The 12322-nt window shown below is 37.2% G+C and overlaps 1 protein-coding gene across 6 annotated transcripts in view; it reads left to right on the top strand.

Moving 5' to 3' along the window:
* Nucleotides 1-11134, top strand: part of SLC39A12 (solute carrier family 39 member 12) — a 46837-nt gene extending 35703 nt beyond the window's left edge. For all 6 annotated transcript variants that reach the window (XM_062633666.1, XM_062633664.1, XM_062633663.1 and 3 more), the window contains 3 exons: nucleotides 1848-2006; nucleotides 3352-3539; nucleotides 8694-11134. In XM_062633666.1, coding sequence (XP_062489650.1) covers nucleotides 1848-2006; nucleotides 3352-3539; nucleotides 8694-8822 — 476 coding nt within the window. In that variant the 3' untranslated portion in view covers nucleotides 8823-11134. The remainder of the gene's footprint in view (nucleotides 1-1847; nucleotides 2007-3351; nucleotides 3540-8693) is intronic.
* Nucleotides 11135-12322: the final 1188 nt, after the last annotated feature.

The raw sequence follows: 12322 nt of genomic DNA, 5'->3' as shown, positions 1-12322 counted from the left end.
AAAGTTGCTTTAAAATAGGCTCACAGTAAATTAAGATAAACATTCAGTTTTGTTTATATATGCATCATCTTAACTTTCAGTCAAGTAAGTTCACAAAGCTTACATTCGCAGTTGCCCCATAATGTTAACCTGATCCCCATGTTATATTATAAACACCACACTGGAGTGAGTTCCAGTAACCATGGTATATCTTCTTCAACAATCAAACACTTGAATAAAACAGACTAATAATATCTTAGGGCAGGCCACAATTTTGTCCTTGCCACTGTTTATTACAAATCACAAACTTAATCTAATGCAGCAATCTATTATTTCTATGTAATTCATGCTCTGCACTATCGATTATAAACTGCCCATAGTGTTTAGAAAGAACTGTGTAAACTGGGGACATCCACTTCCAGCTCTGTAAGCTGGCAGGAAAATCTAACAAGCCTGCCAATTTTTCTGAACCCGCAGAGCTCCTGGGCAACTAGGGAGGATTTTCTGAATACAGTTGTTAGGCATTTATGTGCTATGTGTTTTTTTTACAATAGTCTGAAGACTTCAGTTCCAGCCAGTTTCTGTAAGAAAAAAGTCTCCCCCATCACCATAAACCGGTCATCTCTGCAAAAACATTACTGAAGCGAAACCTTGTAATAACTATGTTCAGACATTTCTGTGCAGCTTCACATTAGCTCCTTAGACTGTCATATTATGTCTCTGTGGGGCCATCAAAAGTCAAGAAATTACATGTTTAGGGTTTAAATCACAACCCTGTTTCTTCAGGCATAAAAGGAATCCTTTGCAAAGTGTTCTGTCCATACTATGCAGAGGGAAGCTGGATGAGTTTCCTCAGACACATTAGGAGGTCCAGTGTATAAGATTATGGATAAAATGATTGGGACAATGTACAAACTAGGGGAACTAACTATATGTTGCTAAGCCTAGATAGTGAGCCAGTGGATGGAGCCTCCTTGCTACCTGAGGAGATAAAATCCTTCCCCATGAATCCATTCAGCATGTTACTCAACTGTCTGTGTTACAGGGTCGACAGAGAGATGGTCCATAATTCCCTAGCTTGATATCAGTATCGCTACTAGCACCTGTCCACTCACATCTGATGCCCAAGGATGAACATCCAATGTACTGTTCCATACTAAAGCAAGGTCACAGAAGAGTATGGATAAAAACCAGCCATCTGCATCCATGAATGATGCTGCAGATAGGAGTACTATAAGCATAACAGCCACTAATTGGTTGTAACAAAAGTTGGAAGTGAGCATGCTCTAATGCTGTACTAATAGGGATGCACTGAGGCTTGTTGCCTTTCGTCTCTATTTTTCACTGCAATACAATCTCGTAAAGAAAAGACCCTGAAAATGTGACTCAGTAGCAGTATGATTTTCAGTATTAAAATGATCATCTGCATAAGACCAAATATTTGTCTTCATTATAGCTATATATTTCTGTAAGCAATGTGGGGAAAATTCACATCTTTTAAAGAAAAAACATAGGAAAATGTGAATTTCAGCAACCAAAGAAAGATTAATTGGAAACCTTAGGATATGTTACGAGGCTGGAGTTAAAACATGCTCTTATTTTTTGTCTAATAGTTTACTTAGTAAAAATAAGGAAGCTACTTCCTGGTATTTGCACCTCTGAAGTATTATACACCTACTTTTTGTTTCAAATATACCAAGGGAAACAATAAGAAGAAAAACAGGATAAACTCTGTTTTTCTCTGATTGTTATGACTTCTCATAATGTTATATGTGAAGTGACCAAAAACCCAAATAATTTGTAACATAGCAAAAATTACAGTATCTGTGTTAAAAATTCTGGGCTTTTTTGTTTTTTGTTTTTCTTAGGTAAGAAAATTAGCTTGTTAGCAATAATGGTTCTGGTGGGTGATAGTCTTCACAATTTTGCTGATGGCTTGGTAATAGGAGCAGCATTCTCATCCTCAACAGAAGCAGGTGTAACAACAACGATTGCTATTTTATGCCATGAAATTCCTCATGAAATGGGTAAGAAATATAATTTGTATTTCTCTTGATTGTCTTTGTAGTTCCAGGTTTTCCAAATAATTCTTTCCTGTTCTCTAAGATTAGTGTGTGAGATGGATATATAGAGGCTGTGTTCTCTAACTGCTTCACAAAAAAGAGGGGAGGCTTCTGCCCTAGTTATTGGATGCCACCCCATCTTGCCTTCTCCAAATGTAAATGCCATCAGTTCAAGAGTGACCTGTTATTCTCATGTGTACAGACAAAAATATAGTAAAGCTGAGAGCAAGAGCTGTGTGTGTGCAATAGGCATGCCTGACACAATGGGCTAAGAGTGTTAATATGCAGTAGATCCATTTAACAATGCATTCTTCATGCTACCCTTATTTCTCCTGCTAATTAAGTATAAAAAGATAATAAAAGAAGATATATGACCCATTTTATTAGTGGACAGGACAAGCAGATCATTCTATTGAACATTGCCCTCAATCATCTCTTTGTGATAAATGTTTCAGTATGGCTGAAGTTGTTTCTGATGTTGCATTGCTAGACATTTATAACCTGGCAAGTTTGAGGTGAGAACTGCAGGTTCCCATTTCTATTCTTAAATGAATGAAGATTTCATGCCCTGTGTACATAGAAAATTACCCCAAATAAAAATGTGGGGTGGAGAATTGCTGTAAAACTTGAACCTTCTGTTTGCATATCAAAGAAATTACCAGAATACTGAACAGTCAACTCCAAAGGCAGACCTTAATCTTGCGACAATAGTGGTCCGGTGTTAAAGTGGCATTTCTACACTCACAGGGAAGAACTTACTTGAAAAACCTTTTACCATGGGCCTGTTATGGGATTGTTTATTTTAGAAGAAAAATCTATTCTAATGTACAATTTGCCAAAGCTAAATAGGCCTGGAATCAATGGAATTAAACAGGAATCATACTGGCATAGGTTCTTCTGACTTGCAGCACCTGTAAAACACTCATAGACCATACTGCAGATATACTCACATGAATTGAACTGGCAAGTTGCCAGTTGAGAAAGATTTAGAAACTCTGGGAAAGCATGTGACTTCACTTTTGCATGTATCCAAGTTGGAAATGTCACAGACCACCAAGAACTAACAGAAAGCCGCTTCTGTATACTGTCTGCTATCTTCAGGAACAGCTAAACAAATACAAGTCAATATGGGGTTTTCGGGTTTTTCACACAGGATGAGTTTATAATTAATTCTACAGAAATCTAAGGGCAGTCCTCCATCATGCACCATGCATATCTTCATTATTTTCCTTCATGTTTTATTACAGAGAGCCTTAAAAATACATTCATCACCTAAATAATAAATTTTCTGTCTTTTTTCTCGATGCAGGTGACTTTGCTGTGCTGCTAAGTACAGGGATCCCCACAAAGATTGCAATTATGATGAATTTCATAAGCGCACTAACAGCATTCTTAGGACTTTATATTGGCCTTTCTGTATCAGCTGAACCATGCATTCAAAACTGGATTTTTACTGTTACAGCCGGAATGTTCTTGTATTTATCTTTAGCAGAAATGGTGAGAACTTCAGTCTATTGCTACGTTTTTCTTTTAACATAGCCACATCACAGATGAGTGTCAGACAAATGCAGGTGGATAAACTTGGAGAGAAAAAAATGTTCATAGGCTTCTTGGGAAGAGCATGTTGCCTGCCCTGTGTTTGTACAGTACTTAGAACAACAGTCTGGTTCTGTTCCATGTCACTGCCACAATAGTTAGCAATAAAAAGATGAAATGAAGGCCATTAGGAGGATAATATATGAGAAAGACGTAAGGGAATTTTAAAGGAGAAAAGGTGAACAGTGTATTTTTTAGGTCTGATAGAGTTACTTAGTCAACATAAAGAAACGTTTGAACCTGCAGGTGTTTTTTTGAATTCCTGAAGCTGGTTACTTTTTTTCTCTTCACTGCCCTTTTCTTTATATATTTTTCATCCATTGTTTCAATATGAATTTTATGTTTCTGAACTAAAATCCAAGATGCTTATCCTACGCTCTTCCTGGTCAGCTTTTCTATCTCAAGAGAGGTTTGGATGAGCTCCTAAGCAATTAAAACTCCATCAGATTGCCTCAACTTTTTCATATTTGGCCAACATTTTTCATACTCCCAGTTCAATAACAGTGATCTGACTATAGAAAAATAAAGTGTGAAGACATACAGTAGGAAGAAGGTCTAAGGACTGTGGAATAATGTGGTGGAATCGTAACTCATGCCTCAGGCCACATCATTTGTTGAAGAGGCTGCTAGCTGTTACACTTGTAACAGTGCAGAGCTTAATTACCTTGCCAGCTTTGACACATGGCTTTTTAACCAATGTGTGTCAATGTAAAGTTGTTTGCATGCTTCTGAAAAAAGATAGAATGTTTAGAGTGATTACATCAAGAGGTAAAAAAGAGGTCTGCCTCTTCCTAAATTATTACTAGATTTTTCCCAAGCCTGGCTGGCTGTTGTGCTCACTACCACCTCCCACTTCATACCTTCAAAATCATTTACCAGCTTCAAGCATAATACTTTAAACCTGATGTGCCATGCTGTTTTCAAAAATATACTTGTAATAATTGACCTTCGCTTTAGGTATATTTTAGTCTATTTTTGCTACCATAACAAAAGTAAAATAACATAAACTAGTCCTAAGAACTTATGTGGGAACTGCCTAAGGATTGTGGATGTGTCAACAGTCCTGACTAAGATGGTAAACAATAGACAAGAACACTGTGTACCAAGTTGCATCTCATTCTGGCACAGAGAAATGTAGAAATGAGGCTGCCTACCTACTCAATAGGCATGGTTTTACTAATGTGGCTAAGAATGATTTAGGCATGTTTTTCCTTCAGTGTAGGTTCAGCATCCGTCAGGGACCCACAGGCTCCTAGAACATCATGTTTTCCCCTGAGTCTGCAAAGCAGTGTGACAGCTGTAAATCCCAAAAGATGACACAGTTCCAGGCTGAGACTGGGACATATTTTCCCTTGTTCTCAGCTTGTCAACATAATCTTCTTCTTGACGTGAAGAGGAGAAAGGAGGAGAGAGAGGATCTTATTTCTCTCACCTCACTTTTATTAATATGGTTCCAATCAGCTTTTCTCTGCATTTTGACAAAAGAATTGCCATCGGGTTCCTCACCTGTGTTTGTCAGAAGTGCAGGTGTTATTATCACTGGGGTTATTTTAGTTTAATAACTATTCCTGTGGCACTGCAGGAGTCTATAGGTCTGAAAAGTTTTGTGTGTTTGTACAGTACATCTCAAAAGAAAATCAGCCATTCTTTATGTATTTTTCAACTTTCTGTTCAGAAATCGTTTTTATTCTCTGCTGCATTCTCATTGGCAAACAGCAGTCATCAGTGTCACTGCCAATGGCATACAAATACTTCATGGTGCACAAAGCTTAGCTATAATTTTCAGTATTTGTTTTATGGGCTTTCAGTTATTCATGTGCTTGTCAGAGCAGCAGTTAAATAAAACTGAACAGCCTCACTGGTTTCTGCACTGAGGAGCGTTGAGGGGTATGAGTGGAGGTTCATTGACAGGACAGCACTGTGAGACTGCTGCTGCAGCCAAAGGTGCACAAAACTACTTTCTGTGGTTAATTAAAGGCTTTTCATTTCTACAAATGGCATTCTGGATCCATTAACAAGCGGGGGTAGACTAAGAATTTTAGAAATCTGAGGAAAAGGACAAAAGATGAAATTATGCACAACATTCACCATTTTTCACAAAGAAATTCTGCAAAACTTCATCTTCCCAGTAACTGGGGAAGGTGGAAGGGAGGAGTATTTTGTCTTGCAAATGTGTATGCACAGGTGAAATATTGCAATATAAATTGTTTGTCGCTTCAAGGTAAGCATGTTTGTAAAGCCCTGTAATTTTGTGGGTTTAATTGTCACTTAACCATAATTAAGTTCCTTGAAAAATAGCTTTTTATGAGCAGTATAGTGAGATTTTTTGCACTTGGCGTCTGTTTAGAGGTCAAGTGTAAGTATAATCATAACTTTGAACTATTTCCAAGGATCTTTTAATTAATAACATACCATTTCTTTAACATACCCTTAATCCAACTGAAACTTGAGGCACTAATATATGGAATGGAGAAAACCAAGTCACTTCTAAGGAATTGTTTTTTTTTGACAAAACGTCCCCTTTTCGTCTTGGGAAACAAACCTGAAAATTCTGTATCATCCTCTTAAATGAGTATCTATGAAGTAATCATTACAGATAAATGTTTATGAAATCAAATGTATTCTATTAAACCCCAAGGACTGGATGTCACTTCTGAGCGATTTTACAGATCATAGGGGTTTATATGGTTCCTGACCAGAAGGATTTGTTGTCTAATTTGAAAGGAGGGAGATAGAAGCAAGCAAGAAAGTAAGAATATCAAGAAATAGGAGCTAGCCAACTGCTCCCTGAGGTAACCAACTGACTTTTTCTCTGACTAACCTTAAAAATCCTTGAATTTTGGAGATAAAAGAAGCATTTTTAAAGTGACTTGTTGGGCTGTTGCAGCACAGCAGTAATACCATATATGCCCCAGATTGGTAGAACTCTTGTTTAGCCAGCACATGGTTGAGAGGCCCTCAGCAGCCTGCTTCAGCCTGCCTTTGGCATGCTGCTTCCTAATTCTTCATGTCTTTTGTGTGCTCATGATAATATAAGCTGCAGTAGGAATAGAGTAGTCCCTTCATTAACAATAACTATTTTGCCCCCAACAGACTTTAAGCATTAGCAAGCGTAATGGCATTCAACAGCTTGTATGTTCTGCTGTCTTCCCTGAATCTGTGAAGTGGTTTGCATCTGCCAGTTGAACAGGCTTATGCTTCCTAAACAAGCTTTTCTCTGCTAGAGCACACACGTTTGTGTCCAGAGAGAGTTGGGGAACCATAGCTGATGCTGTGGCATGCTTTCTTAAGCAGGGATGTCACACTACATAAGGGTGTAGAAATGATCTATGTGCTTGATAATATGCATATAGGTTAGGTGGAGAGAGCAGACATCTGCACTGGATACAGGAAGGGCATTATCTGCTAAGGCTTCTGTTTGAAAACTTTCTTAGGAGCCTTCCGTCGATGTATGTAACTCAGAAATTGCACTGACAGCAATAAGAAAAAAATAACTGGCTTTTGCAGTGGGAGGGGAAAAGTTTCCTATTTAGAGAACTTGCTCATTCAGGTGCTGGGAAAGAGGACACAATAGACAGATTATTAGGATAAATAAGAAATACCGAAGGTCTACACTGGAAACCATGGATTCAGGCCTAGGTTTTAACAGTTTTTACTGTATACACAACAAAACCCACATGCTCTGAACACTTACAAACTGTCAGTTCAGATTTTGATTTACATCAGAACTTTGAGGTATTTACATTTGGTTTAGATTGAAAGTTTCTGATGAGCCTCAAATACAAATTAAATATAACTATGTAAGTTTTTAAGATGTAAATTTGTACCATAATTTAAGCCACTGCCAGCTGTTATGAAGATCTGGGACATTTGGGTTTGCCTGTTATTTTTATGCAAAACCTTAAAGCGGAGGCAGATTTTTCACTCTAGTTTTCTTTTGGGCCCATGCCAACTTCCAGAGAAGGAAGAGTGCAGGAGAAGCAGAGCTGGAGACCCCCCTCTGACAGAGGGAAGGACAAGCATAACAAATAGATGTGAACACACCCTGTTAGCGTCCTTGGTCAGCACCACTGCACTGTCTCCCAGTGGCTGATGCTGATACATCTCCTCTGAGGAGGCTCTAAAGAGCAGAGGAAGTAATGAGCTTCATTCAAACACAGTCTGTGAGCAGAGCAGGAAGGGAGGATGGGAGAGTGCCAGGACCACTTGCTCTTCCTTTGAAGTTCACAACAAATAAAAAAAGAAAACAAAAAAGCCCCAACCAAACCCAAAGGTCAGTACCAGGCCATTGCTCTATATTTATTTCAAAAATTGATGTGAAAGTATCTGCAGTCATTAGTGCCTCCCCTGACGCCTGTAATACATAGAGCATAAATACTGAGAGTCTGAGCCTGTGGCATCATTTTCACTGGGTCTGTTGAGACATATATTTTACTTAAAACCTTGATGAAAGACACCATGTAGAGTGGAAGATCAATGTAAGTAGCTTTTAACGCGATTCTAAATAGCTGCTGCTCCTTTAATTGATTTAAAACTCCCAGAGAAAAATATTAAGCATAATTTTTTCAGGCATATTTAAAAAATCCTGTTTTCTACTTGTATGCTTAGTAAAGCCCAAGCAAACAGAAGGGTTGCCAATTATTTCAGTAAGAGTAGGATTGACCCTATATATAGTACTGAAACAAAAAAACTCAAACTAGTTTATTCCCTCAAAAGGGAATCACTGAATTTACTAAATAAGCATTTCCTTACAGACAGCTGTATAGAATTTTTAAAAACTATTTAGAAGTTAACAAATTTTGGAATCTCATTTATAATTCTTGTTGGTGCTGATAAAAGAACCAAAGTGGGTAGAATTTGTTTAATTTCAACATGCCACTGTCAAGGTCAGTGTTGTTGCAATGTACAGAAAATGCTACAGCTTAATAACTATATTTCAGAAACAGCATTTTGAAAGGGTTTTTTTTAATGAAGTTTGCCTTGTTTTCCCATAAGAATTTTTTTCCCAGAGATGAATATATCTGGCTCTCATTCTGGTTCTTATTCTTTTTTTAGCTTCCTGAAATGACTCATATTCAGACACGGCGACCCTGGTTGATGTTTCTCCTACAGAACCTTGGATTACTATTAGGCTGGCTTTGCCTCTTACTTTTGGCTTTATATGAACAGAAAATTAAAATATAAGTTTTCTGCTGAAAACCTTGAAGTACCACTTATGACAGTGGATAGCATTATTCACAATCGTGTCATGTCTGCTATAGTGATATATAAATTGAGTCGCTGGGATTTTATATCTGAAAATAGATAACTATTTCAGTTTATTAACTTATTGTTCAAATTTAGTTTTTTGGTTTTGTGTGTTTTTTTTTGTTGTTTGTTTGGGTTTTTTTTGTAAAAATGAATGTTTAGAATTATGTTTTATTTGTTACTGAGTCTACCAGATACAATGCTCAAACTCACAGGAGCTTTTAATTAGTTTTTATTGAGACTATTCTAGTTGAATGCTCTAAGTGATCTCTACCAGTCAGATTTAAGAATAAAACGTTTTTATATACAATAATTAAAGTGGACTAACCATAGCTGAATAATTTGAAGCAGAAATGTTTTCTGCCTCTTAGTACAAAAATAAATGTATTTCTATAAAACTAAAAAGTATAGCAGAACTAAATTCTTAAATGGCATACAGCATCTGCTCTATCTACTTTGTCACCATAAAGATCCTCAGTAGTCATATATTACTGATCCACTGTGGCAGGTAAAAAATGACAAGAATAAGTATTGAAGTTTATGATCTAGAAATCTGAGAATGACCTTTTCTGACTTTAATATAGCTTCTCATATGTGTGATGAATCTGTGACAGTAAAGCATTGGACTATAGCAACTGTCAGAGTAACTGCCTTCTGCATTATCCCAGCTCTGATGATTGCTCATATCAAATGCTTCTGAAGAAATATGTTAATAAGAAATATGTTTAAATTGTTTCTCCCTGATATTGCTTCCAGGCTTCTCAAAATTAGGGATTGCTTGAGCCAGATGTTGTTTCTGAGCCTTCATGTTTAATAAACACCAACAGTGCCTTCCCGTCAGCAATTAGCTTATTCATACAGATGTGAAGTGCATTTGTGGAAAGAGCAGAGCATTTTCAATTGTCTAAAGTGCCTGTAGCTGTGCTCTCTAAGGGCCTCACTGCAACTCTTTCTATCCTGAGTGATTTTTGTTCAATTAGCCCTTTTGATTTCAGGGGAATTCTGCATAAGTTGATATGACTCATTTAATTTAGTATTGCAGAATCAAACCTGAAAAAAATATACAAGTTCTGCCCTGATTCTGAGGTGCTGAGCAACCTCCAGGAGGTACTGAGCAACACTCAGCTCTGCAATTTCTGCTACTTACATGCTATCAGCTTTTTGGGTAAGATCTCCCCACTACCTTATTTGTATTTTTGTATGAGACCCAAGATGTATTCTTTCTCCCTCCTCTGATTAACTGTGGAATTAGGGAGAACAAGCTACAGAACAAACATATATTCTTTATGCAGCAAGTGGATATTTTCTTTTCCTTTCTTTATCTCAAGCTTGAAATATGGCTACATTATGACTCAATGACTGTCCCACCATGTGTCCTGTTTATTTGGCAGCTCCTACTGAAGGTACAATTATTCTCATATTACAGAGGGGAATAGAGTCTACTGTCCTAGAGCAGACTGTCAGAACTGATAGTTTTCAAAGGCTTCATAGGCACCATACTACTTTTTTCAAAATACAAAGTGAAAATAGATCTGAACATCATTAGTTACAATAGCCAAGATTCATGGGCTTGTGAACCCCTTAGTCATCCGCAGACCCTTGGGTAAAACACTGAAGGATCATTTTAAAAGTAGACAGACACTCATGTAAAGTGCCTGCTAGTTATGAGAATCTGTAGCAAATACCCCAATACACACCTAAATGTACACCTAGGCATATACATACCTTCAGAAACCTTGTCCCAGGCAATTTATCTAAGGTCACACATGAAGTCTCTATCTGACTAGGGAAATGATCTGAGCTGCTTTAAGCTCCAAAGGAAATTCCTAGCTTGTTTTATTTAGGTGTAGAAATATTATGACTGCTTTTTCTGTTGATTTAACTCTGAAAGATGAGCTGAGAAGCTATGACTGATGCTTCTCTTTTCAAAGTTTACATTTTTCAGGAGTTTGTGCTTGCTTTTAATAAGGTAAGATTTTCATTTTTTTTTTTAAGTGGTTCCCAGTATTTCATCTGTTTTTATGGGCACCGAGTCACTCCATGACTTTCAGCTGTGACAGTCAATTCAAGCAATAGCAGGACACCGCTGGACGTAAACAAAATCTATTCTTGTATCTAATGGTGCAAATGAATATTGGAAACATTTGTTATTTCAAAGAGAAGAGCTACCACAGTTTGAATGTTTATGTATGCATAATATTCACTACCACAGAAAACAAGGTTACCAATACGATCGTGTTTTGACAATGCTGTATTCTGAAATATTAATGGATCTGAAAGAGGGCAAGTGACTTCTGGTAGTGTGTACTTTAAAGTTGCATACATGCACAGGTTCACATCATGATATGATCTGTGAACATAAGGTATGCATCTGTTCAGAAAATACCACCTTTGGCTGTACAGATTTATCAGGTTTCTTGATCACATTTCACAACCAAGTATATTTATACAGTTTCCACCGCACGCACAAATATGTTGATCAGAATCCCAGTTAGTCTTAATTTCTGCCTCAGAGCTCATAGCTTTTGTGATAGTTGTCAGTAAGTGAGCAGTTCAGTCACTGTTTTGCCCTAGTGTCAAGTCTGAACACCTGATGTCTAGCTCGCATACAGAGGTTTGAATTACTATGGCATTTGTGAGAGAACTTACCTCGCTACTTAGAGTTGGTGCCTCTGATGTAATTCTCTTGAAATTAGCATCTTTAAAAGAATACTGAAGGTGGAGTATCACCACATGTAAAAAAAGACTAGACTGTATATTAGGAACAATGCATCATACGGGGCTGGAAACTGTTCCTATAGGTAACTGAACTAGAAATGTAAGTCAGTTTAAACCTAAAGAGATCCACCTGCAGGATTTAACTTTTTTGTCAATGCTTTCTGAAAATCCCAAGAAAAAAGGATAGAGGAATGTGGGTTTGTGTCCTTACAAAAGAGAAGGTGGTGCACAAGTATTCTTATGATGCATTTTCTTTTTGTTTGTTTTAAATTCTGTAGAGTTTATTCATACAGATTTCAAACAAGACTCTATTTAAAGCCAGGTATTTCTTTCTGTTCCTCCAAACCTAACAGACAGAGAGCATAATATGCCAGTGTTTTCACTGAGTCGAATTCTGAGTAAGGACTGCAGAACTTCATCACTTGCAGCCCTTAAATCATGACTAGGTATCTCTCTAAGAGGTATGCAATTACTCAAGCAGATGTTATGTGCTTGATGGAGAGATTACTTGGTGAGGTTTTACAGCCTGTCAGGCAGTTCTGACTAGATAATCATAATGTTCCTTTGAAACCCTAAAATATATGAATCTATAGATAAGATATATTTTTCTGGAAGAAGATGGTTAGTATTTCTCTTTCATCTGTTCTCAGTTTTCAGACCCTCCTGAGATGAAAAAAATAGAAAATATTTTACTTTCCTATACAGAAAATGAGAAAGAA

Source organism: Pezoporus occidentalis, unplaced genomic scaffold (genome assembly GCF_034315485.1).
Source record: "Pezoporus occidentalis ecotype Australia unplaced genomic scaffold, CSIRO_AGI_Poc_V1 ctg40, whole genome shotgun sequence".
Classification (NCBI taxonomy): domain Eukaryota; kingdom Metazoa; phylum Chordata; class Aves; order Psittaciformes; family Psittacidae; genus Pezoporus; species Pezoporus occidentalis.
This window is presented reverse-complemented; position numbering and strand designations above follow the sequence as displayed.